Here is a 26,981-nt window from a genome sequence, read left to right as displayed (position 1 = left end):
GGAGGGGGCTGCACCTTGACTTAGCATTTTTTATTAAAGGAGCCTTGACTGTCCTTACGAAGGCGAGAATAAGGTTTTATAATCTTTAAAAGGACTACAGTATACCAGAACAAGCTCATACTTCTCGCCCCCCCGCTCCCCGTGCAGAAATCGCTGCTTCAGCGCTTCTCCCGCTGCCCTTCGCCCGGGGCAGGCGGGTTTTCCCGGCTTTTCCCAGGCCGGGCGGACCCGCCCCGGGACCGCACTCAGCGCTCGCCGCCGCTCCGGGAGCCGCCGATTGGCGCGGCGGAGCCTCCGGGGCCGAGCACGGCGGGCACCGTGACGCTCGTCCGGGGCGGTCCCGCCGCGCCTCCCGCCCCCGCGGTGCTCCCGGCCCCCGCCACCATGCATCGCTCACTCCGCGCCTGCCGCCGCCTCGGCCGCTCGGCCGGCCTCCTCCTGTCCTGCCCGCCGCCCCCGCTGCCTCCCGCCGCCGCCGGCCGCTGGATCCCGGCGCCGCCCCGCGCCGCCATGGTGAGCCCCGTGGGCAGGGGAGCGGGACCGTGACCTCTAAGTGCCACCGCCGGCCGCCCTCGCTCCGCCCCGCCCCGCGGGCAGCGGGAGCGGGCGGTGACAGCGGGAACCGCGGCCGCCGGCTGCGTCCGGGCTGTAATCCCGCGTGCTGCTCGGTCGGGAGCGCGCCGGCACCGGGAAGACGAGTCCGCCATCCTCTGCCGGGCTTTTGCGGCCATTTCCCGCATCCTTCCTGCGGCCCGGCCCGGCCAGGCTCGGCTCGGCTGGGCGGGCCGGGATGTGCAGCGCGCAGCTCTCCCTCTGCCGTGGCGCTGGCCCGGGCAGACTGAGGCCCTGAGCACGGCCCTGAGCCGCCGGGCAGCAAAGGTGTTGGTGCGGGACCCGCTGCGCAGAGCCGCGCTGTGCGGCGCTGCTTCCACGGGAGTTCTTGGCGCTTTCTTGGAGCTGTTGAGGTGCAGATAATAAAAAGCTGTATCCTCACAGGAATGGGAATATTCGTCATTGGAATAGTTTTGGGGCTGCCTGAAAACTAGGGAGCTTTCAGCTGAGAATTGCCCGGTGCTTCTAGCGAGCATCATCAGGAAATATTCGTGTATAATCAGTTGATTGTCCCGCTCGGACGCGAGTGGGACTCGATTGTTGCAAGCGGTTCAGCATAGAAACAGAAACACTGTTTGGATACAGAACTTCAAGTCTCAGTTCTAACGCGCTGGATGTTGCATGGAAGCCTTAGTCTCTGGTGTATCTTTGTGAGTTCACGCCTTAAAACGAGTTAATGTAAACTGTGAGAAGAATTTCAGCAGAAGATGCTGTGTTAAGGATTTTATCGATTCCTTAGTTTACTAAATTTACTAAATTATTAAATTAGTTAATTTATCTAGAACAGCAGTTTCCAATCTGTAATATTGATGAAGTTGTAGGAAGTAGCATTTGATAAAACAAGCTTTCCGGTGAGTGAAAAAACTTTATGGTGGGTGACACTTAACTAAATAAGAAACCTGGTGTCAGAGTAGAATATGTAACTCAAACCACTGACCTGTTGGATAGTTCCCTTTTTCTATTTTGCTGTTTGGCATTGTCTGAGAAAAACATTGTAAATCATGGCCTTCGTTCATTTGCTGAAAATCTGGCGTTTATAAGTCTGGTTTGCAATCTTACAAGAATGAGATGTATTTTGCTCTTTGCGGGTCAGAAATGTGACCAGTCCTGTGTGTGTTGTGAGTTCCTGGAGTTTAAATAACAGCACTGCTTAAAACATCCCTCAGTGGACTAGGAAGTCAAGCAGCTGTTGAATTCTTACAGGAAAAGTTCTGTATGTTTTTAGGTAAAAGAGGAACCACCAAAAAAATGTACTAACCAATATTTAAACTTAAAAAGCCAGCTACCCAACAAACCCAAGACATCAGTTTTTGATGTTTGTAGAGATTTTCTCAGTAGCAAGAGTTGTTTTAAAACACATTGTGTATGTAGATACAACCAAATAGTCATGCTGTCCTGGTATGTTTATTGTCTTGCCTTTACTTGGAGCTAAATTGCACAAGATGTTGTAAATGGAATTGTCATAGTGGTCCTTCTGTAGCTGAACATTGTAAAAGGTTTGGGTTGTAAAGGGTAAATTTCAGAATTTGTGACTGAAATTATGTTACAAAAGAGAGATGATGCTTAAAAATGGAAATATTGTTCATCTGCTGAAGGGGAGCAGTAAAACATAAATTCCACATGCTGATGGCCTCAAAAGACTGCTTTTGACATGCTAAAATGGATGTTTCTTTGAATTGAAATACTTATGTGCAAAAGTTGCTGCATCCATAAATGAATGTAATTTTCCACAGGAAGCATTACTGCAGTGGTTCTGCTGTTTGAGTCTTGCTGGTGTATTATGGTGCAATCAGTTCTGATCGGTGCCCTGCAACAAGGCAAAAGTACAGTTCTGTTTGCATAACTGTAAGCCTTGGACTGTGTTTGGGTTCTAGGGATTTTGGAGGGCTGACCACACCTTGTCAGGCCTTCTAAGGAAAAAAAAAGTTTTGTAAATGTGATGAATAGTAATTGTGAGCAGAGCCTTGCTTGTAGCAAGGTTAGAAATTAGGTGAGCACAGGAGTTTGCTTTGGCTACTGGCAGAGTTTCCAAGTCTCCTTTTGGCCTCTTCTGAGGCCCAGGGATGATGGAGTCTGCCACTGATGCCCCATTTTACAGCTGGTCCATGGGTCAGGGCGTGACTTCAGAAACCTCTTTACACACAGGACCTGGGACCTTCAGCTCATAAAGCTGCTCAAGGAGTTGAATTCTGCCCAAGGAGCGAGAGAATGGTGTTTGTTACAGTTACTGCTGCAGGCTGAGGGTAATGCTGCAGCTCAGTTCTTCAGTCTGCATGAAAAACATCACTTTGCTCTTTTGCCCAATAGCACCTGTTACAACAAGAATCAGCAAGTGACATTCTTCTTAAAGCACCTTGCCCTGTTCATTGAAATTTATGAGTGTGGAATTGGCTAGGAAAGTTGGTTTTGTCTTTTTTTTTAAATAATGATTTCATTGTTGAAAGGTACTTGTACAAGGATGTACTGATCCTATTTATCTTTGTTTCATCATTGTTGACATTGGAATTATGTAAGTTTGAGGAATCAGTTGTGCAACTGCTAGCTTTTTTTGTCTAAAAGGTTACAGCGATTAAACTTTTTATGTTGTTTGAGGGTGAATACTTTGGGTTATTAAACCACTGATGATATTGAGAGCTGGGTTTGGAGCTGAATGGCTTCTGCTTATCCAGCTCTGTGAAAGCTTTGCATTGTGTGCTTTTACAAGGTGTCCAAATGTCAAAAGCAGGGATTTTGAAGACAGTCAATGATCCCAACCAATGGAATACTAATGTGCTCACATGAAGACCCACAAATATCCCGATTAAACATTTTTGGTAGTGATATACTAAAGAAGCATTTACTGTGTTCTGTTTCTTGGTAGCATGTAAATGAATGCTAAGTGACTCAAGCAGGACAAAGAGGATTAAATAACATAGGAATTAGTTACTCTTCCACAGTAAGCTTTCTATTCTTGAGGAGTCAGTGCCTGGGAGAGCATCAGCTAAAACACAAGATGTGGGGAGCAGGATAGCCATGTGAGAGCTAACCCTTGTTTTGAGCTGGGCTGCAGTTTCCCCCAGTTCACAGGCACCACCTCGTCCGAAGTACTCTAAGTGAGCAGGGCTCGTGTCTCTGGTATGTCACTGATGATACCTGATGGCAGAGTGTCTCCATCTGAGAATGACAGTAGAGAGGCTGGGACATTTTCCTCTCTCTGCTGCAGCTTGCCATCCGTGGTGATGCAAACCTGGGCAGGCAGAAGGTCAGAGGGTGTTCTGGCCAATACCCAGCCGTGCTTCTGTCCAAGAGCACTGAGAGAGTGTTCTCTAAAGTGTTCACTAAAGAAGGAGCAAGTAAAATGAGCAAAGAAGAGAGAGGAACAGTCTGACTTCAGAAGTGGACTCCTGAGGAAGAGTAAGAACTGTGTGAACATAGATGATGCTTTCCCCATTTTCTCACCCAAACTCTTTATGTACTCAGCACTGCTAAGGCCACACCTTGAGTCCTGTGTCCAGTTCTGGGCCTCTCAATTCTGGAAGGACATTGAGGTGCTGGAGTGAGTCCAGAGAAGGGCAATGAAGCTGGTGAAGGCTATGAGCACAAGTCCTGTGAGGAGCAGCTGAGGGAGCTGGGGGTGTTTAACCTGGAGAAAAGGGGTCTTGGGGGGACCTTATCACTCTCTACAGCTCCTGAAAGGAGGCTGCAGCCAGATGGGGGTTGGCCTCTTCTCCCACAATGACCGGAAATGGCCTCAGGCTGCACCCCAGGGAAGGTTCATGTTGGACATCAGGAAGAACTTGTTCACTGGAAGGATGATCAGACATTGGAGCAGGCTGCCCAGGAAGTGGTGGAATCACTGTCCCTGGAATTGTTCATGAAATAAGTGGATATGGCTCTTAGTGCTGTGGTTTGGTTGACATGGGGATGTTTGGTCAGAGATTGGACTTAATGATCTAGGAGGACTTTTCCCACCTTAATGATTCTATGATTTTCACATCAGGGAGTTTCCTGAGTCTGTGGGATAACCCAGTTTAGATCTTTCTTCTGAAGGTTTGTCTCATTTTCCCTGAAGTCTGGTGGACTTCTTGCATCCTCAGCATCAGCTGGCAAGGAGTTGTGTCAGTCTGTGACTTGTGTGAAGGGCTGCTCCCTTTCCCTTGCCTTGAACTCGACTGCTACAAGCATGTTAGGGCTTGAACCTGACCCCTACAAGCATGTTAGGGCTCCTGTATTTTGTATTGGAAGAGACAGTGAGCAGTTAATACTGGTTATACCTCAGTTTCCTTCAGTCCCCAGGTTTCCTTTTTTTCTGAACAAAAAAGTAACTTGTCTTAAGAAAGCTGTTCCCTACCTTTTGTCAACTTTATTGCCTTTGAACTGTTTCCAGTAATACGTATTTTGGGGATGAAAGAATGAAATCTGCACAAAGACCTCAGACTGTCAATGAATCATGGTGGCACAGCAGTGTTTCTCTTTGTATCCTCTGCTTTTCTTGATAGTTCCTGGCCTTTGATTTTCTTCTTTCACTGCACTAGAAGACTGACTTGACTTTATTGATAAGAGGTTTGTTTCCCAAAGACTCAACCCTGAGTCATGTCAGTCACCCCTGTTTATGTCAGGGACCCAGCATTGTAAATGTATATTCCCTGCCTACAGGGCTGAGATTGTTTTACTCTATCTGTGATAAAGAAATAAATAAAGACTTCTCCCCCTTCCTGAGGACTCTGAAAGAAGGTAACTTCCTCTCCTGGGAAAGGATTAATACCTTTCTCACAGAAAATTGGGACTTTTTTAACCAAGGTGTGGAAAGAGGAAGAGTAAACTGTTCTCACTTCTTGTCAGTTCCATAATCTTTGTAGAGCTGCATATGAATGTGATCACATCATCACAAATTATTGGGCTGTTCTACAAAAAGTAATAAATTACTGTCAGCTGAAATGAATTTAGCCGTGCCTGTGTTAGATAATAACAGATGCTAGGTGGATACATGACATAGAAATGTTACCATACATAAATATTACATAAAATAACACTTAGGTATAGTATATCTACTATAGATGTAGTAGATATATATCAGGAGGGGTGATAATATAGAGTTCTTGAAAGACTGTTGAAGGGAAGAGAAAGGGAGGAGGAAGAAGGAAAAAGAGAAGGGGGACAGTGAGAGAGTGAGCAAAAAGGAGGAGTGGTTTACTAAGAATAAGGGTATTAAGTTGAAAACAGAGCGATGAAAGAGAAGGCTTTAATTAAGTGTTGCATAATCATTATGTTAAACTTACTTTTGCCTATACCTTCTACTCTTTACATATGTCAAAATGAATTTCTTATTTGTGTCCCTTTCACATTTAATCTTCCCATTGAGATTGGTTAAAGTCACAAGTTTAGCTAAAATTATTAGTTCTATAATTGTCATTGTTAATTGTATTTTACTGTTCGTTATTATGTCTCTGTGAGCTCCTTTATGAGTTGTGGCAATCCCTCTATAAGTTATCCCATAAGTATTAAGTAATTTAAGTTTAAGAATATTCTAGGGCCCTAACTTAAAGATTATTCCCTGTTTCAAAAAGAAATAAAAAAGGGGGAATTGTGGAGCGTCCCTGCCCCAGGAGGTGAGGATTCTACCCAGACACAGACAGCATCGGGCGAGGGGCGTGATTTAAAGAAGATTTAAAGAAGATTTAAAGAAGATTTAAAGAAGGTTCTGCCCCTCCACCCTGTGGGGCGTGCCTCCACACCCCGGGGAAAGACGCTCCGCCCCATTTTGTCAAATGAGGAATGGCCCCAGAATATTCTTCTGTTCCTGGACCCTCATTGGTTTCAATCCCTCTGCAATGTTCCTGCCTTGGCTTTTGCATTGGTTGTCTTCCCCGATCCACCCCTTTGGAGTCTCCTGCTCCTTTTACTATTGGACCCCGACCCTAAACTCCACCCATATAAAACCCTTAGCCGTATTCCCTCGTTTCTTGTCTTGGTCCCTGGCATAATGGAGGACCCTGGATTTTGGTAAACCAAGGCACATCCTGTTGCCTTCCTTTCCCTGCTGGCGGTCGGTGGCTGCCTGGGATCTGAGCCTTGGGGCCCGGGGAGTTGTTGTGCCCCTCACTGCAGCAGGACGTGACAATGGTACGTGGTTTGTACTTGTGACTTCTGGTGAGACAGCTGCTCAAACTAGGACAGTGCCAACTTTCCAGATGTAATTAGGGACACCTGTGACTAGCTGCATGTCTTGGCTTTGCAGTTTTTTCCATCTTCTTTCTCTTGACTACTTGCTTTCAAATAGAATATACTGATTGCCTGAGTTTTTTAAATTTTTTTCCCCTTTTCTATAGTCTTCTCAAGAGGCTTTCAGGATAGAATATGATACCTTTGGTGAACTGAAGGTCCCAAGTGACAAATACTATGGTGCCCAAACTGTGAGATCTACAATGAACTTCAAGATTGGAGGTGTTTCAGAAAGGATGCCAGTAAGTAATTCAAATCTGTGTTCTCTTCTTCTCTAGAGTATGTTTTGTATGTGAAAGTGAATACCCTCAAAATACCTTCTTCTCAGGCTTTTGCTGGAAGTGTGAACAACTTTGAATTTTAGTTAAAGGTAGAAATTTTATAGCAATATATTATTGTGGTGGAAGTATTTCTTCTTGTGTTTAAATAAATTAAATCTTGAATAATTTTATGGTGTTGCTTTATTTTTTAATAACCAGGATGAATAGAAATATGTCTTTCATCTTTACAAAGATGAAAAAGCAAATGAAGTTATCTAGTTTGTTATTGAAGTAGTCTAGTATAGCACAAGTTGATATAAACTTGTCATGTGTAGCTGTGCATAGGCCATTAATGTGCACATGCTTTGTCATACACTGAATCTCCATGTAGTGAAATTTGTCAGTTTTCCTTCAAAGGGCTGTTTTAGAAATGGAACGAGTTCAATTCGAATGCACATGACTTTGGACACACAGAGCATACCTGGCCTTGCAGAAAGAGCTGTGTGCTGCCCTCGGGGCTGTTTGGGTCAGTGTTGTTGTTGGTGGGAACATAATCCCAGATGAGCTGATTGCTCTCTGGCTTGGCTGATGGATTGCTGCTGGGTTTAAGATCAGCAGCAGTTTGGTTTAGAACTAGACAGGCACTATAAATTGATGACATATCCTTTGGGGGGACAGAAACTGTGTGTTTAAACTTACCCTTGTGTCTCAGGTCCAGGTCATAAGGGCTTTTGGCATCTTGAAGAGAGCAGCTGCTGAAGTAAATCAAGACTATGGTCTCGACCCCAAGATTGCTAAAGCCATTGTGCAGGCAGCAAATGAGGTAGGAATGAGCTGTTCAAAATGCTGCAACTGCCACTGTGTTTGTGTTGAGCTTTTCTCAGGAGGGTGGGGGATTGCTTTGCTCAGATTGTTAGAGGAAAGCATTTCCTGTTAGTAAATCTTGTTCTCCAGAGATCATTTACTGAGTATAATATGTTACTATTTTCTTTCTTGCATGTAAAGAAATGATAGAATGTTCAAATGCATGTTGATAAATGCCGCCCAAGTGCAGAATTGTGAGTGATAGTTATTTGAGGTGTAATAATAACAGGTGTTTCGCTTTGAATAAATCAAATCAAACAGATTTGTTTATCGAGAAGCATTTTTAACAGAGTTTTCTTGTCCTGACTAGCTTAAAAATATTTCAGTGGTGGCAGAAGCTGTATCCTTTTCCTAACAGCTGTATCACCTAAAGTCCGAACACCCAGTAGCTTTGGGGAACTCCAGAATATATCCATGCTCTTCTGATTTTTAGGGTTCCTCTAGTTAAAGGGTAATTAGAAGATTAGAAGATTCCCCTAGTTAAAGGGGAATTAGAAGGGTGCATTAGAAGATTTGGTGGATTAAGGCTCCTTAGTTTAGATCCATAAATTCTGAAAGTTGTTTATGGCTTTCTTTATTGTATTCTAAAAACACCCTTGCTGAGATACACTTTTCCTCACCTCCAAAATAATTCTCTAACACGACTTAAATAAAAAGAGGAATCAAGTTACTCTTGGAGGTGGGAACGTTGCTCCTGTATATGATGGGAAATACAGAAGATCCTTTCTTGAGCATGATTCCAGGAGGACTCATGTATCCTGGTAATCTGATTGTCAAGCCTCAGAGTTGTGACTACAACTCCTTTGTGACAACAGCTCCTTTTTCTGAGGATAATATGTGTGGGGTGATACTTCTGAGCACAGATTTTGGTACTATGCAAACAATGTTTAGAAAACGCTCTGAATGTGCCTTAAGATTCAACAGGCTCCAGAAAATGTTGATCAAAAACGAGAATGCCTTAAAAAAAGGAGGTGTTTGAGACTGACAGCCATCTGCTGGCTTCATTGATGCAGCAAGTAATGTCTGCAGGTGTAAGAGCTGTAAGAACTTCCCTGCATGAAATTTCTTTATTGAGAGATACCAGAGTCCAGTTACTGAGAGAGAAAATGTAACCAAAAGTACCTTTGAAAAATACTTTGTCTGTAGATCATGAAATCAAATTCTGTATATCTCTATATATTTCACAATTCAATCTTCAAAAAGCATAGCAAGTGTTTTTTTATCTTCTATTATCTGATATTACATAAAAACATCTTAATTATTCTAGTGTAAATTCACTAATTGCTATATGTAAATGAAAAAAATATAACTGAGAGCATAATTTTAATTATGGCAATAAAATTTTCAAGTTTTGTTGGTTTCTTTTTTTCCAGTGGAACTTTTTTTTCTGTTTTTTCGATTATAGGTAGCTGAAGGAAAATTAAATGATCACTTCCCTTTGGTGGTGTGGCAGACTGGGTCTGGAACTCAAACCAATATGAATGTCAATGAAGTCATCAGCAACAGAGCTATTGAGATAATGGGAGGGAAACTGGGAAGCAAAATGCCAGTGCATCCAAATGATCATGTTAACAAAAGCCAGGTTGTTAGACTTGTTTTATACTGCTTTTAATTTCAAAAGTTTTGTGTCTTTAAATTGTGAATTTTGAGTTTTCTTGTATCCACTGTTTAGGTTAAAAAAATGTTTGGTGGACAAGGTTGATAACAATTTTCTGTTTTTTTTCAGTTCAAATGAACTTTAAGACGTTTTTCAGTGACAGTATGAGCTTTTCAGATTAAAAACTTTTAATTAATTCATGATAGTTAAATTCATACATAATGTATTAGGCAGTGGTTGCCTTGTGAGAACCACTGCTACAGTCTTAAAGATGTTAAATATACATCCAGTTTCTAAAAGTTGGATCATGGTAAGCATTTTTATTATGCTTCTCTCTTAAATGTCATCTACTTTGAAGGAAAGGTTAAGCCACTGACTTGGTTGTTTCCCTTCCTGATCCTTTGTGCTTACTCAGTATTCTGTGAATGATGGATTTAACATTATCAAAGCAACATGTGTATTTTAAAGTCACCTACAACTCCTTTAAAATCATCTGTCCATTTGTTAGCCATCTCTCCTAACTACTATAGTAGTTCTTTTTTTTTGTCCCAAGGTTGTTATGAACAATCTATTAAATTTAACTTTCTGTGGGTGTATTCGTAAAAAGTTGATTTATCAAGAAGAAAAACTGACCTTGTGGAACACCCCTAAGTTGCTTACTCTTAGTTTAGTTTCTAATAATTTATGAGATAACGAGAATAAAGCCACACATGTACCTCTTACAGCAGCAATGGTGAGAAGAGCTTGTAAATTAATATTCTTGATTTTTTTCCACAGAGTTCAAATGACACTTTCCCAACAGCAATGCATATTGCTGCTGCCCAGGAGGTTAATGAGGTCTTGTTACCTGGATTAAAGAAGCTACAGAATGCACTTGAAGGGAAATCCAAAGAGTTTTCCCAAATCATTAAAATAGGGCGCACTCATACACAAGATGCTGTTCCACTTACACTTGGGCAGGTAAAAAAAAAATTTAAATTATGCCTTTCTTTGGGAAATTCAAACTTAAGGATGCCTAAATTAAATTGATAGTTTAGGATAAAATATAGGAAAATGGCTGAATCTCAGCCTGAGTATTTTCAGTTTGTACTGGAGTTTGCTGAATATGCTGAACTGTAATATATGCATCATAATTTTTATTAATTTTTTCCCCATATGTATTTTATTTCTAACAGTAATAAAATATAAATTATTTTTCAATTATGTTTCATTACCAGATGCACAGCACAGTTTTTGTTTCACTGACTTTGCAGGGAACAGGTAGTTGTTGTCTGTAATCTGTAAATTTATGTAAGTTATGTTTTGCCAATACACAAAACTACTACATATTGTGAATGAAAATTTTCAATGCATAAACTTCTATGTATAAATATGCATATATATATACAAAAGATGGCAAATGATATCATATTGTCAAGAATGGCTTATATTACAGTAATTTAGTAATTAATTAAACTGAATCAATAGAACAGCAGTAGAATTTATGGACTTTTTCCAAGAATACACAGGTGGGGTTTTTCCTAACTAAAATTAAGTGATCAAAGCCCAAGATCCATTTCTCTACTTGTTCTTTGAGAACATTAATGTAATGTTGGAGCTGATTTACTATGGAATCACATCCTGCTAAGTACGCAACTAAAATAAAAAGTGAGAGAAGGATGCATCATGTATAATTGTGTCTATTATGTCTTTCTATATTAAGATTGGTTTAATGTATAATTTTTTGGTGCATGGGACCAGTCCTTTAATAGATGTATACTTTCCCTCTTAATGAAAACATGCTTAGGTTTAGCATTTGGGTGAAGCTCAATGCTTTCAGGTTTTTAAAGGAATTAGTCAAATCACGTTAAAAATCTAAATAATCCGGATGCTTATTCTTGCTTGTTGCCTTTGTTCCTTAAACTTGTCCTTTCTTTCAAAGGAGTTTAGTGGCTATGTGCAGCAAATCAAGTACGGCGTGGCCAGGATTGAATCCAGCATGCCAAGGGTGTACCAGCTGGCAGCTGGCGGCACTGCAGTCGGCACGGGCTTGAACACAAGGGTTGGCTTTGCTGAGAAAGTTGCTGCTAAAGTGGCTGAACTGACGGGTGAGAAACAATATGTGGGAGTGAGGTATCAGTAAAGCAGTGTGTGTGATATGCAGTCAGATTCAAGCTAAATCTGCCCAGTTTCATACTTCTCATAAGATTAAACTCTATTTATATTTTAATGTGAAGCTTTTGTTAATGCCATGTGTTACATGCCTTCTACTTTGTGCTTTTTGTGTAATTTTTTAAAGTGTATTCAGTGCATTGAAAGTGACTGAAGTGATGGTGTTTATGCAAGCAAGGCTCTCTGGATATGGATACAGTTTCAGACTTCTATTATTAGCCCAACTATAATGCTTCTGTCTTGATCTTTGCTCCTCTGGCTCTCTTAATTTACAGCAACTTGGTGCAAAAGAAAGAAAAAAAAATGCTTCCAAAGCCACTCTGTTTTTTTCATATGAAAGAGTAAAAGTTAACTGATTTTTTTTTAATTGTGTCTTTATAGATCTTACAACTTAATTTACAGTGCACTTGAGATTTTTGATCTCTAAACCAGATCTTTTGTGTTACAGTATCAGTTTTCAAAATGCCCCCCCCCCAACAAATGTGTATATCTGTCATTTACATTTGCTGTAAAATCTGAAGTTGCTTAGTGACAGTATTTTTGATTTAATGGGTTTATTATTCACTGTGTTCCAGAGGGTCAAGACTGTCTTGTACCCTGAAAGAGAAGTAACTAGCTGTAAACAACAGCTGTCAGGAGCAGTACAGGGCATGTTTTGGTGGTGTTAGGAAGCTCTCCCATGTCAGTGGGTGTTTTGGATCCTGTATGGGCAAATTGTATGAGTAGGGCAGACTCCTGCAGTTCCTTATGCTCTTATAGAGGGTGGCTATTGGCAAAAACAAAAGGAGAAGTTTGGATAGACCTCTCTAACTAACAGAAGGCAGCTGTGCAGTTCACAAGTCCATGCAATCTGGGTGGGATTCGGTGTTTGGCAGGAAGTGCAAAACACTGGAAGTTACAAGAATCATGCTGCTCTCCTTTGAACTGGTGCTGAAAGCTCAGATCAGTCGTTCTGGGGGACAGAAATCCAGCCCACAGTCAGTCCTTAGTGATGTCTGTAAGTTTTTTACAGTCTGATTCTGCTGGGACTGCCCCTTCAGGGCAAAGTCCTGAAGGAATGTTTTTCATCATGGAACCTAGGCTTACATCTCAGGCATTTAATTAACATAAACAGATCTGTTCTTCCATTGCTGTACTCCTGTGCTCTTGCTGTTGCCAGGCATCCTCCCAAGTCTGATCCAGCTTTCCTATGTTCTGGCTGGTTTATTGTTCCCTTCCATTGTGATTACTGCTTACTTATCCTAGTGCCTTCACCTTACCATAGTGCCTTCACTATGCTGCAGAAACATCTATTTTTATAGCTGAAAGCATCACAGCAATTAACAATCTAAAGTGTCTAACTTGATTTAATGCAAGAAATGCCTAAGTTGGGGTAACTTTCGAAAGGTTATTGACATCCACAAAGCACTGTGGTGCAGAAGCAGTGCTTAGAATGCAACACACTATGAAGGGTTGAAATTTGTACCTTTGTTGTAGGTGGATGCTCAAATTTTATACTCCTCTGTATTTTAATGACTTTCATTATGTCTTTTTGTATTTATTTTAAGAAATATATTTATGAAGAAAGCTCTCGTGGAAAGAGATGCTCTTACAGGGTTGTTAATTTTTAATTTTTTATTAAGCCAGTTACGTGTTTGATTGTCTGGTTTATGTCTGCAAGGAAGTGCTTCACTGGTTTAATGTTTACACCCTCTGTGTCCCTGTAGGTTTGCCTTTTGTCACTGCTCCCAATAAGTTTGAAGCTCTTGCAGCTCACGATGCCCTGGTGGAGCTCAGTGGAGCCATGAACACAGTGGCGTGCAGTCTGATGAAAATTGCCAATGACATTCGCTTCCTGGGCTCGGGGCCACGCTCTGGGCTGGGGGAGCTCATCCTGCCTGAAAATGAGCCAGGGAGCAGCATCATGCCAGGTACAGAGAATACATGCAGAGAAAAATGACCTGTTCCTTTTTTTTATTTTTTTTTTTTTTAGACCACTGTCTTTTAACAGATGTTTACCAAACACTGTCACAAATGTCAGTCAGTCTGTGATTCTCTCAGGTTTTATCTACTGCCCTATTTTACCAAAACCCCTGTTCATAAAAATGCTTGCACAGCTGTGTGCTGGCAAGTGTATGGGGGAGTGTAGTATCTGTAAGAATATGGCTTTATTAACACAAGCATACTTCTCAGAGCTTTCTTCTAGAATTGCAAGATCTCTACAATTTTTAGGTAAAGGCTTTTCTGAAATCATCTTTAATCTGTGAATTGTAGCAATACTGTCGTGTAACTTGACTTTGGTCTCTACTTCCTGGTATAATTAGTGTTATGCACTTGTATTTTCCCTTCTGCAATGATCTCATTGTATGGGAGGATAAGGAAGAAAGGAATAATAATAGTAATCATTCCTCTCCTAAAAAAGTATGTACATGTGATTATTGTATATCTGTACATATGAATATTGTATATCCAAAACTATTCTAAGTTGTTCCTCCTTTATATCATAAACTATAAAAGAAATAGGTCATGAACATACCTGTCTCCAAAAAGGCAGACAGTGAATGTTCTTACTAGGATTGTGTCTAAAAATTAAATGATAAAACCATAAAACAAATTTGCTTGGAGACCACTCTAACTTGGTGTGTTTGGTTTGGCAGGGGATTGATTTTTGGGTTTTTCTGTTTTGCCTTTTTTTCTGACAGAGTGTACTAACTTTGTCACAAAGTAATTCTAACACATCAGTAATACTTTCCTTGAGCTGAGTAGGATTTGGTAGGGGTCTCCCAGAAATGCCAACTTGCACATGTAAAGACAGGTGGTAATCTCTTGACTGTTAAGAACTGTGGTAATGAACAGCTCTTTAGCTCATGCACATTGAGCTGTTGAGCTCATCCTCAAGCTGTCAGAGTCTTGGGAGACTGCTGAAGCAGCCATAGCTGTTTTACAACTCCTTGCTGAAAATACTGGAATAGTACATTCAATTTAATATTATTTGTGGGAATAACTTTATTTTCTGTGGTGCACAGATACAGAGGAGTAAGACAAGCTACCTTTTACAAAACATTTTCTATTGAATGTGATTCAGTAAAAGGCTGCTGGCCTTGTTGATTGGTTGGTTTTTCCCCATCCTTCTCCTTTGGTAACCTTTTTCTCTCCCTTTCACAACCAGGAAAAGTGAACCCTACCCAGTGTGAGGCTGTGACTATGGTGGCAGCCCAGGTTATGGGAAATCATGTTGCTGTTACTGTAGGAGGAAGCAATGGACACTTTGAACTGAACGTGTTTAAGCCCATGATGGTAAGTTCATAAAGTTTGACATATCTAGGAGTTTTTAAGGAACTGTTTGTACAGTCAGATAGCTTACAGACAGAAAAAGCCCTCAGTGAATACTGCCAAGGTTGGGGCACCCGCAGCATCCCTCAGATACTGTTCCAGTGTCTTACCACCCTCATAGTAAAGAATTTCTTCCTGATATTGAGCCTAATTACCCCTCTTCCAGTCTATATCCACTGCTCCTTGTCCTATCACTACAGGTCCTGACAAAGAGTCCCTCTCTGCCTTCCCTGTGGGCCTCCTTCAGATACTGGAAGGAAAAAAACCTGTTAAATAGATTGAAATTGCAGGGAGGGTTCTGGTTATGAGCAAAGGTGCCAGAATGTGCAACTAGCAGTATCTGAATTAAATAATTGGTATTTCTTTCTTTGTCTTGTTAGATTAAAAATGTTTTAAACTCTGCAAGACTTCTAGGAGATGTGTGTGTTTCTTTCACTGACAACTGTGTAGTTGGAATCCAAGCCAATACGGATAGGATCAACAAACTGATGAATGAATCTCTGATGTTGGTAACAGCACTGAACCCACATATAGGTAGGTTTAAGGCTCAAAAACTTCCCAGAACATACCAAAATATTTTGTGGTAACAGTATTTTGCACACTTCATTTGTGTTTTCACAATGTTTGTAAGGCCAAGTCAGGTCAAAAGTTAACTTACTTGAGCATCACCAGTTGATGTTGTAAAAGCTGTGTTCTCCTTGCAGTGGCCAGGCCAGGGTGTTAGAAAAATAACTGATTAGAGTCCAAAGGAGACTGGGAGAATTTATGTCCCTGTTTTCCTAAATTATCATTATTAGAGGTTGAGTGAAAGATTACAATAGGAGGTTTTATTAAATGAGAAGTTCCCATATATCTTTGATCTAAATTAATGAAGACAAGAGTAACAAATCTACTTTCAGTTCAAGTAAGGAGTAAACATTTTGTGTGCATTTCCTGCAAATTGAGTTAAGCAGTAATAGTAATGCCTAGCAAACAATTTTCCAAAGACTGTGTCCCATTTTTCTCTCACCTCTGATGAATCATCTAAAATTGCAAATGGATAATTTGTTGGTTTTGTTTTGTAACAGGATATGATAAAGCAGCCAAGATTGCCAAAACAGCGCACAAAGAAGGGACAACGTTAAAAGAAGCTGCTATAAAGCTGGGATTCCTTACATCAGAGCAGTTTGATCAGTGGGTGAAGCCTAAAGACATGTTAGGTCCTCAGTAACTTCTGTAAAAAAAAAAAAGTGTTCTTAATATAAAAAAATGAATAAATATGATATAATCCATTAGTTGGAAAAATCCTCTGAGATGGCTGAGCCCAGCCTATGACTGAGCACCAGTGTGTCAGCTAGACGATGGCACTGAGTGCCCTATGCTGTCTTCCCTTAAACACCTCCATGGACAGTGACTGAACTGATAATGCCTCAAGAGGCTCACCTGGAACAGAGGCTAGACAGAGTTAAGAAGGAATGAAGTAGGTATTTATTAAAAGGCCTTCAAAGGATACACTTTGGGCTGTACAAGAGCCTGGCCACAGCTCTGCCCAAGATGGACCCAAGTTGGACACACGAAGGGCAACCAATCATGAGTTTTCACACTTTTATAAGTTTTGGTCCATTTACACATTGGGGTCAGTTGTCCAATTACACCTTCAGGTTATGACGTCCTGTCCTCCCAAATTGCTCTTCTCATCTCTGTTTTTACTTTTTGGGGCTGAAGCTGCAACAGTGTCCTTGGATCTTGCTGGAAAAAGATTGTTTTGTCAAACTAAACTGAAGAGAACTCTGAACTTCATATAAAGTGTTACTGAGTTACACACTTAAGGCAGTACAGCATCTGAAAAATACAAAAGCTAAAACAAGCCATCTCTACTACCTCCCTGGATGGTCCATTCCCATGTCTAAGCGTCCTTTCTGTGAAGAAATCATTGTAATGTCCAGCCTAAACCTCCCCTGGTGCACCTTAAGACTGTGCCCTTTTGTCCTGTCACCTCTTACCTGGGAGAAGAGCCCAACTCCCACCTGGCTACACACCACTTTCACGTGGTTGTAGAGAGCGATAATGGTCTCTCCTGAGCCTCCTTTTTGCCAGGCTCAGCACCCCTAGCTCCCTCAGCAGCTCATGGCACCTGTGCTGCAGACCCGTCATCGGCTTTGTTGCCTTTCTGTGGGCTTGCTCCAGCGCCTCCATGTCTGTCCTGAATTGAGCACCCCAGAACTGGACACGGCACTCCAGGTGTGGCCTCAGCAGGGCCGAGTCCATGGGAGACAATCCCTGCCCTTACCCTGCTGGCCCCACTATTCCCGATTCATAGCGCGGTTTTGGTACACTTCGTATGTTTTCCTGCCATTTTTGACAGATCAGCTGAACTGATGATGAACATTATGGGGGTGATCCTACATTGCCAGCAGGCGGTGCAGGCCCAGCGGCTGCCTACGGGCTGTGCTGAGGGAGGACAGCGTGTCCGTGAGCGGGGCTGCTGCGGCTCCGTGCGGCCCAGGGCCGCTGAAGCTCGGCGCCAGCCAGCGGGGTCGGCAGCTCGGCGGGACGGGCAGCTCGGCTGCGCCGCCGGCACAGCGCTTCCTGCTTCCCTCGGCCCTTCCTCCGCGGGGCGGAGCTGGCCCTGCGGTTCCGGGTCGGCCGGGAGCGTCGCCGCCGCCGCCGCTGTTACCGAGGCAGGGAGCCACTCGGAGACACCGCCGCCATGAACCGCTTCTTCGGCAAGGCGAAGCCGAAGGAGCCGCCGCCCAGCCTCACCGACTGCATCGGGAAGGTGAGCGCCCGCCCCGGGGCGGCCGGGCCCGCTGGGCGCTGCGCGGCCCGGCCGCCGCCTCGGCAGCGGTGTATCGATGTGTGTGAGCGTGTGTGGGGACACTGCCCTGCTGGGCACAGCCTGCGGGTCCGTGTGTGGGTATGGATGTCACGGAACCACGGAATGTCTTGGGCTGGAGGGGATCTTAACCCAGCTCCAACCCCGGTGCCATGGGCACCTTCCACTGAAGCAGGTCACTCCCGGCCACACCCGGCCTGTCCCTGAGCTGTCATGTCCGGGGATACGGAGTGTTGTGGTGAGCGTGTTGGGGTGTCCGCACACGTACACAGGGATGTACCTTTGTATGTACCTGCGTACACCCATACCTGCGTTTGTGTCCTGTGCCTGGGAGCGCATCCCACAAACGTGTAAATCCCATGAATGAGCGCTCCCTGTGTGCACAGGGAGCCTGTGGAAGGCATGGCTCTCCTTACATCCTTATAGTTCTCAGCATTTCCATCTGGGGACTTCTCCGGTTGCACTATCTAACTCCTGCCGTGACAAGTTATAGCAAGGCAGGGGCAAGGAGCAAGGAGATCAGTCTTGCTGTCCAATACAGGAGAATGTTCTGTCCCTTCGCGGGGAGAAGGGTCGCTCTAGGGTCGATGCCAAAGGTGTGTGCAGATGGACAGATGAGCAGGCTCAGACCAAGTAAGAAATGCTCAGGAAACACGTGGCAAAGCACTTTACAACTGTTGTTGTGTTGCCCTGCCTGCTGAGAGGGTTAAGAAAACGTGTTAAGATTTATGGTAATTTCATAGTCTTTTTTTGACTTTAAAGTTGATTAAGAAAACTGTAGCATGGTTTTGCAATTATTATTTTGCAATTAAAATTAGCTTTTGTTGTAAGCTAATTTTAAGAAATGAAGAAAGGAAATGGAGCTTCTTGAGCATTTCTGTCAGTAAACAAAAGTCAGTAAATGTTGTGTGACTAAGCTTTGTCATTGGAACCTGACAACGAACAGTTTCCATGGAAAAATCACAGTTTTCCTCTCAGAAGATTTATTTTGCTGCTCAGTGGAGAGACTAAATTAAATACCTACTCGGAGAGACTCTCTAAATGAAATACCTAATATTTATCAGTGCTACCTACACATCAGTGTCTTGTGTATGCCACTGGCTGGTATGGGGAAAGAGAAGTGCTCATAATGTTTGTCCTGGTAGTTTATCTTTCTGACAAAAATCTGTATTGCTTTTTAGCAGTATATTAAGCCCAGACAACTCTAAATATATTTTGTTAGAACAGTGAATAAAGCATCTGATTGAAAATCAGGATTAATTTTCCCATTGTTGCCAGTAAACAACAGTAAATTTGGTGGATGACTTGAACTCCAAAATCCATCCGAGATAATAAGTGCTTAAATTTGCTATTTTGGCAATATAAGTGGAAGAGCATGAAGCCTTGGTTCCCTCACAACAACTGAGACTTATCAGTCTGTTAGATTTTTCATGCTGCTTTTGCCAGTTCCAAGTAATGTCCATTTTCTAATGGGCAGGTAAATCAAAAGAAAATTTACATAGGTCAGCAGTCTGTCTTCTGCTAAGAGCTTGTTCAATCTTAGAGGAGTTTTGGGATATAAAAGTGTAATTTAAACAGATGTTTTGATTGGCAACACCAGGGATTTTTTTTTTTGTTCAAAAACTCCTGCTGAACACAGTTTTGATCCTCTTCTAGTTGTTTGTAATTGCCCTGTCTGAAAGTTTGACTGTGCAAGACAGCAAATTAACTGAAAAGAAGAATTTTGGATTTATTTTATCCATGTGATGACTTTGGCAACCAGTGATGAGTTACAGGGTGGTTACTAGTAAGCATGGGGAGAAATGCTTTCTTTGAGTAATTTGAAGTTTATGAATTGACTCTTTGTGCCAAGGTATACGTAGTAATGTGTCTGATTTGTGGAAGACTTTTCACAATAGTGGAATTTCTAGGATAGGTCCTGCTGAAACTACAGACATGATCAGATTATTTTAAATTACATGTGAATTATTATTCAAGAGAGCTGTATGAGATATGAAAAAACTTTTATTATTTCTTTACAATGTTAAATCCAACATTTTGGAGGCTCAACTGCTGTTGCTTCTGGGTTGTTTTCTGTCTTAGACACATTTTGCTCTACCTTTTGAAAGAGCCAAATTGCTTTGTAAGATCTCTTAACCATGTTAGTTCAGTGGTAATTATCTATTAAAGAGCAGTTTGAAAATTTATTAGGTGAGCAGTGATTAATGCAACATTTGTTAAAAGCATAGACAACTCTTAGGCAGTATCATGCCTGTGTTTTGGATGTTCTTTCCTGTGTAGAAAAGTTTAGTTAGCTAAAATTCATTGCATTTAAAGGCATGGTTTTTATGCTTGCTGGCAGAGCACAGTGAGATGACTCAAGGCTGTCACAAGGCCTGTAGGACGAAGGATGCACCAGGAAGTAAAGCATTAAGAGTGTTTTTAAATTTTCTTCTTTGAAAAAGTACTTTAAACTTATGTTTTTTTCAGAGTAGGAAATAGGAAACATAGGAACAAAAGGCTAATAGTTGTGAGAACAGTGTAAAGACTCAAATTCCCTTTCTTTTGTGTCAGTTGGGGCTCTTCTGTAGCAATGAAATGTTCCTCAGTGTGCCTTATTTGTGAGTAATTGACAGAAGCTCTTCAGGTCCTAATGCAGGGGATATTCTTGTTTTTTGGATAGATTGGATCCATTCTCCCCTCTTCTGTCCAGTGTCATTTTTAAGAGCTGAGGTCCTGTGTCATGTGTGTGTGAAATTTTTACATAGTTAGTCAATGTGGGAGGTTCTGTCTCTGTTTCCTGCTAATACTGCTTGAAAGAATCATTATATAAATAAACCAAATACTTCTTTCCCCTGTGGAGGCTGATCTGAAAGATGCAGTTACCTAATAAAGATCTTGAGGAGGTGCCATGCTTTAATTTTACAGGAGTCCTAACATTGCAAATTTTTCTCTTTCTTGCTATTAGTAAAATATTTGGATAATAGAAAGCTTAATACAAATTTTTCAAAGCCAGCTATGCCCAAGCACTTTAATGTCTTGTGTGGAACGTTCATATCAGATGCTCCCCTCAGGATGCCTCTGGCAAATGCATATTGCTGTCATAGAGCAAGGTGTTAAAAGGGTCACTGAAATCAAAATCCACATAATTGTACATGCCTAGCCACACCATTAACAAGGCAGAATTGTAAATTTGCACCGATCTGTCTTATGCTATAATTGGAATGTCATTATAATCTAATCCCTAGGGAAGCTTCTTGGAATGAGAAGTTAATAAGCTTTATTTTGTCGCTTCCAGAGAAATGCTAGGGTAGTCAGTTCATTTTAAAAAGGCTTTTTATGAATTTTTGTATACTGTTAGAACTACCTGTGCCCATGCTTGGTTATGTAATTGTCATATTTAACCCTCTTATGGTGAAGGGTTAAAATATATCCCAAATGAGAGCTCTGTGGAGTGCCAGGAGGGTACAGCTAGAAGTTTTCCATTCCACTTTAGTCCCTGGCACTGCATATGACCAGAAGTTCTGGAATGGAGAACTTGCTTGCGTGGCTTTGCAAGGGAGCATCTCAGAGTGATGAGAACATGTTACAATGGCAGAGCTTCCTGCAGCCTCAGAGTTGTTTCTTGTGCTCCTTGTAGAAGTTTTTTCACTTGACTCTGGCTCTGGATTCTCGCAAAATCTAAATTGTTTAAAAAACCAATGAGTGAATAAACAATTCAGTTAGAAACACAACAAAACAGAGGCTGTTCTTTTTTTGTTCCATACCTGAATAAAACCTCAATGAATGTTGTTTTCTTTGTTTTCCCCCTCATGTATGAAAGGTGGATAGCAGAGCTGAGTCAATTGACAAGAAGATTGCTAGGCTCGATGCAGAACTAGTGAAGTATAAGGATCAAATGAAGAAGATGAGAGAGGGACCTGCAAAGGTAAGAATCTTCTGTGGAATTTGAACATGCTCACATGAGGATGTGACTCACACTTCTTGTCATGTGATTCAGCCAGTTCATCAGGTTCTTAAAACTCCATCTTGCCCTATGGGTGAGAGATAAGATCCTGCTGGATTATTTTTATTAGACATACATCTTTGAACAGTGTTTTACTGGTTTTTATTTGTTCCAGGGTGTAATGTAATTCCTCTGTGAGAAGAAACTTGTTTCTCTTCCTCGTTACCTGAATTAAGTCTGGCAGAGACACTGTTTTGTTTCTCATCCAAAATAAAAAGCTCCACACTATGCCTAAAGGGATCAAGGCAACCTGTTTTTTAAGGGGATAAACTTAGAATATAAAATGTACTTGAAAATAAACATATATGATATAAACAGCATTGTTCAAGTACCTGTTGCAGTATTATTTTATGCTGACCATTAAAATGTGTTAATGAAAGGTAGTTCTGATGGACTAAGTTTGATGTTTTGTTCTCCTTACTGAAAACATATATCAGAAGCTAGAAACTGAAAGTATTTTCTATGAGAAGCTTTGTGTACTCTCCTGTTTTGTTAATCATTAATGCAGGCCAAATGCTGAATGTAACTATTGTTAAACTCTTGGCACTAGTAACTGAGGAATCTTTTGGAAAACTTAAATCCAATGCATTAGGTTTAAACAGCATAATTGAGTGTAAAGTCAGATATTTTATCTAATATAACACTATTGTGTCTTTTCAGAATACAGTAAAGCAGAAAGCATTAAGAGTGTTAAAGCAGAAGCGAATGTAAGTTGAAATCTTTCTCAGTTTGTGGTTAATAAAAGGTTCTTTTCTTTAGGAGGCGGTGGCACACTTTTATTTCTCATTCCAGTACTGTCCTGAGCACTCTTTAAAGCAAAATGCTGAAGAGCCCTTTCAGAAGTATCTCCTTACATATTTTGAAACAGCATACTTATGATTGATATTCCAGTATATGAATTTGGATTGGTACAAGATGACCTGAATCTGCTCATTATTACAAATGTGTTTGGCTCCTAAACTTTCTGAGAGATTGCCTCATTTTACATTATTAATTGATTACTGTAAATTTTGTATTTGATGACCTTGCTCTGGTTTACTGGAAATTTACCTGTTCTCTATGGGCACCTTTGAGGACTTGAGCAGATGTAGTGCAGGTTATTGTGTCTATGCAGAAATCTCCAAATGGACAGGATAGATGATCCTGTGGTCTCTGCTCTTGTCTAGTGTACCATCTTGAAAGTGTCCAGCAACAGATCCAAAGGAAAGAACAGGGCAAGTGTTCAGGAATGTTTCATTGGAATGTCTCATAGTCTATGAACTGCAAATGTTAGAAGCTGTCTGAGCCAAAGCTCGCATCATCTTGTATTTCATGTCCCTCAGATGAATTGTACCTTTATGGACTCACTCAATTTCTTGTTAACTGTGACTTGATGCAGTGTGATACATGGCAACAGTTAAGTATTAGTAAACTTTTACAATGCAAAATATCATATGGCAAGGAGTGTGGTACTTCAGTTAGATGTTGTGAGGAGGTCTGCTTGATTCTGGCTTTAGAGGTTTTTTTTCCAGGTTTTTGACTATGCTGCCTGCTAATCTTTCTTGGTGGGATTACTGGGCCCCTCATAATAGGCTATTGTCATATCCCTCAGTCATTTCTTTCTGACCTTGTGGAACAGAAATAGACGCACTCATTAGTTGTCCAGAAGGTTTTGCATGTGGATCCTCCTTTTCTTTCAGACCTCCTGCTTTGCATGTTAGAAGGACTCATGGTTCATTTTTATGCTTTCATTATTTTGCTTAACTTGACATAGTTTACATTCTTGATTTGATACAAGTTTAGCTTTGAGAAAGATGATTTCTTAATTTTTAAAGTCTCTCTTTTCTCTGTCTAGTCTTATAGGTTTCCATTAAGGTATCCTATCCTCCTCCTCCTCCCTGCCCTGAAAAACTCCAGTGTGGAGTCACTGTGGTTTGGATAATCTGCCAGCTCTTCCATTCTCTTTACAGCATCAGTGAGCATGGCATGCATGTCTGCCTTATGGTGATTAAACTTGTGCTGTATCCTCACCTACTTTGTCAGCCCAGGCAAATATGGTGTTGCTGTCATTTAAAACAAAACTTAGTTCAGGAATAGCTTTGTCAGCTTCAAGTGCACAGAAATGCATAATGGCTAGATTTTTATGAAGCTGTTTATTCTGCAGTTGTGTATAATAAGTGAAAAAAAGAAACTCAACATATCTGATCCTATCTTTAGACTACTGCTGCTGGTTTTTCAACTCTTTATTAATTAAGAATGTTTGTGATAATAAGTAGTGTAGTCTTTTAAAGCCATTATTTGCCGTTTTTTTAAACAGGTATGAACAACAGAGGGATAATCTGTCACAGCAGTCTTTTAATATGGAACAAGCTAATTACACAATTCAGGCACTGAAGGATACAAAGACAACGGTACCAGTTTGTTTATCTCACACTTGTTTAATTTGTTTAATCTGTGCTACATCAGATACAAGCCTGATGTTTGACTCTTCCAGGTGGATGCAATGAAACTGGGGGTGAAAGAAATGAAGAAAGCTTACAAGCAAGTCAAGATTGATCAAATTGAGGTGAGCTTTTATAGTTAAATAAATAACAAAAAAAAAAGTACTGAAATAATGGTGAATGGACTATGAATTTCAAGGCAAGATGACTATTTTTGTTTACATGAGTTTGTCTGCCTTTTTTTATGGGACCACCATCATAATTCCTTCCTGATTTTTCTGGTATTGCACAATTAGGGGTTTTCCTTATTGTCATGATTATTGTTTCCTTGCTGAGCTAATCTTTAATCTCTCCTTTCCTTGCACTTCAGCATAAATGTTAGTGGATACTTCCTGCTATGGCTTTTTTTGTCCTTTTTTGTTTCCTTATACTAGTAACATGCAGATTAGTCCTTTACCTGCCACTCCCCCCCATTCATCATAGTGCCTGATGAAAAAGAACAAAACCAAAAAAAAAGCCACACAAAAAAACACCAAAAAAGCAAAAAACCCAGCCCAGACAACAGCAAAATACAACAAAGCAAACAAAAACCCAATCCACTAACTAAACATATAATTTCAAGTGTGCTGCACTTAAGCTCTTACCCAATGCCAGTGCTGAACTCCTTTAAGTTCTCTTTCCTATTCTGTCTTATTTATAAATAGCCTGCATTGTAAACCTTTAGGCAAGTATTGTTTCCTTACCTGTACTCAAGTACAGTGCCAGTAAATATGCTAATGTATCTTCTAAATTCTGCTGTGGCACAACTCAGGTTAGTGCTTATTTTCCAGATGGTAGCTTTGTCTAAATTTCATAAATTTTCTGCTTTTCAAGTACTCCTGTCCTGAATGTATGTGCTTTGACTTCTATGAATACTGCTTCAAAAAAAATGGTTTATTGAAAAAGAATTAAAACAACGGAGTGCTTTGTATGTTGGAATTACTGAATTGAATTTGAGTAAATATGGACCAATTGAAAATTATTCTTGCTTCAGGACATACAAGATCAATTGGAAGATATGATGGAAGAAGCCAATGAAGTCCAGGAGGCACTGAGTCGTAGCTATGGAACACCAGAGATTGATGAAGATGATTTGGAAGCAGGTTAGGAAGGGGGAAGATGATTTTTTTATGGTACTGAACATAAAAACCATAGTACTGTCATGCAGTGATTTTTTAAATTTCCTTGGTCAAATGCTTTAAATGTTTTAAAAATATTTGATAGCTTTTTTTAAACATTAAAGCTGCATTTCCTTTAAGAGAGCATAGACAAAGATGAGATTCCAATGGAATGCTACAAGGCAGGGAAGAAGGTTCCTCTGTGTGTGTGTGTGTGTGTGTGTGTATTTCTGACTGATGACTGATATGAGGTGAATCTGAATGTAAGCATTCAGTAAGAATCATGAGTTTCTGTAAGAGCAGCTTTTCTCTTGCAAAAGGAACTTCTTGTGTAATATTTCAGCCAACACAATTCAATTTCAGAACTGGATGCGTTAGGCGATGAGCTTTTAGCTGATGAAGACAATTCCTACTTAGATGAAGCTGCGTCTGCTCCAGCAATCCCAGAGGTCACTCCTACAGACACAAAAAACAAAGTGAGTCCTTTGCTCTTTAACAGCAAAATACATTTTTGTTTGGTTTGGGTTAATCACATTTGTGTTGGTTGCTTGATATTTAGGATCCTTAATATTTTGAACAAAAAGGTGTGCTTAATGTTATGTATGCTATTTATGTATTATATGTATGCATGCTAAATACAGAGAATTTGAGAATACAGTGTACTGAATGCTCTTAACTATGTTTAAAATCACTAGAATGACATTTTATCACTCCTATCAAACACTGTTGGACTGCCAGTGGAATTTAAGTGTACCATTACAGCTCCAGTCTTAAAACCATAACAAAAGCTTCTGTATGTTTGCTTTTGGGGCTTTAATAGAGCTTTGTAGTGAGGGAGAACTGATGCTCTTGTGATTCCAGCTGTCACACAGTGGCAATTGCAGATAGAGACACTTTATAGAAGTATTAAGGAAGCTTATGGAACCTTTCTTAGCTTTATAGAAGTAGTAAGGAAGCAAAATGTTCTGGTTGTTGGAGACTTGTTAACCCATCATTTCTTTTTCCTACAGGATGGCGTATTGGTGGATGAATTTGGGCTGCCAAAGATCCCTGCAACATAAACGTTTCAAAAGCACAATGGATACAATGGAACTATACTTTTCAAATTGTATTAAGAATCTTTTTTAAAATTCTGGAGAACTTGTCTTTCCAGTGTAACTTTAATATCACTACATCCTAGAATGCAATATGAGTGGCTGGTGGTGCTCTTTCTTTGGAGAAAGTTGTTTTACTACTGAATTCTGTTCATGGAAAATTCATCCCAGTTCCCTTCAGTGGAAGCAGCCAGCCTGATAGGTTTTGATTTCGGTATCTTATTGACAAAGTAAAACGTGAAGACTAGTGGTGGCTGTCGATAGCTGAGGCTTATTTTGACTTTGTATTATGCTTCTCTTTCTTGAAACTAAGACTATACGTTGCTGCTTGCTCTGTAAAATAGCTCCCTTATTACTACTACGCCTGTTTGATAAAAGAACTGAAATCAATTTTTAAAACTACTGCAGTCCTGAGACTTTTATGCGATTGTACTTGTAACCTTCTTGAAAACTGCTCGGGTTATCATTATCATGTATTCCATGGAGACATAAAATCACGTAGATTAGCAGCTC

The 26,981-nt window shown here is 40.8% G+C and overlaps 2 protein-coding genes across 2 annotated transcripts; both read left to right on the top strand.

Annotated features, from left to right (window-relative positions):
* Positions 1–293: 293 nt before the first annotated feature.
* On the top strand, positions 294–16,268 carry FH (fumarate hydratase). Its single transcript, XM_059466033.1, has 10 exons — positions 294–513; positions 6,921–7,055; positions 7,786–7,896; positions 9,343–9,519; positions 10,312–10,494; positions 11,456–11,621; positions 13,392–13,595; positions 14,834–14,961; positions 15,378–15,531; positions 16,065–16,268. Exons 1-10 carry the CDS (start codon positions 385–387, stop codon positions 16,205–16,207), a joined length of 1,530 nt encoding a protein of 509 aa, XP_059322016.1. The 5' UTR covers positions 294–384; the 3' UTR covers positions 16,208–16,268.
* Positions 16,269–17,531: 1,263 nt separating this feature from the next.
* CHMP5 (charged multivesicular body protein 5) lies at positions 17,532–26,977 on the top strand. The gene is made up of 8 exons (XM_059466045.1): positions 17,532–17,755; positions 21,615–21,719; positions 22,458–22,504; positions 24,094–24,187; positions 24,271–24,342; positions 25,251–25,359; positions 25,738–25,850; positions 26,385–26,977. Exons 1-8 carry the CDS (start codon positions 17,687–17,689, stop codon positions 26,433–26,435), a joined length of 660 nt encoding a protein of 219 aa, XP_059322028.1. The 5' UTR covers positions 17,532–17,686; the 3' UTR covers positions 26,436–26,977.
* Positions 26,978–26,981: the final 4 nt, after the last annotated feature.

This window comes from Ammospiza nelsoni, chromosome 1, assembly GCF_027579445.1.
Source record: "Ammospiza nelsoni isolate bAmmNel1 chromosome 1, bAmmNel1.pri, whole genome shotgun sequence".
Lineage (NCBI taxonomy): Eukaryota > Metazoa > Chordata > Aves > Passeriformes > Passerellidae > Ammospiza > Ammospiza nelsoni.
The sequence above is the reverse complement of the archived record's forward strand: the minus strand, read 5'-3'. Positions and strand labels throughout refer to the sequence as shown.

What these genes read in the sequence shown, in the direction of transcription:
- CHMP5 (XM_059466045.1), top strand. Translation starts at nt 17,687, where the DNA reads ATGAACCGCTTCTTCGGCAAGGCGAAGCCGAAGGAGCCGCCGCCCAGC. An exon ending in TGAGAGAGGGACCTGCAAAG is followed by an intron (nt 21,720 to 22,457) that starts GTAAGAATCTTC and finishes GTGTCTTTTCAG; the next exon opens with AATACAGTAAAGCAGAAAGC. An exon ending in TGAAGGATACAAAGACAACG is followed by an intron (nt 24,188 to 24,270) that starts GTACCAGTTTGT and finishes TGACTCTTCCAG; the next exon opens with GTGGATGCAATGAAACTGGG.
- FH (XM_059466033.1), top strand. Translation starts at nt 385, where the DNA reads ATGCATCGCTCACTCCGCGCCTGCCGCCGCCTCGGCCGCTCGGCCGGC. An exon ending in GTGTTTCAGAAAGGATGCCA is followed by an intron (nt 7,056 to 7,785) that starts GTAAGTAATTCA and finishes CTTGTGTCTCAG; the next exon opens with GTCCAGGTCATAAGGGCTTT. An exon ending in TAAAGTGGCTGAACTGACGG is followed by an intron (nt 11,622 to 13,391) that starts GTGAGAAACAAT and finishes GTGTCCCTGTAG; the next exon opens with GTTTGCCTTTTGTCACTGCT.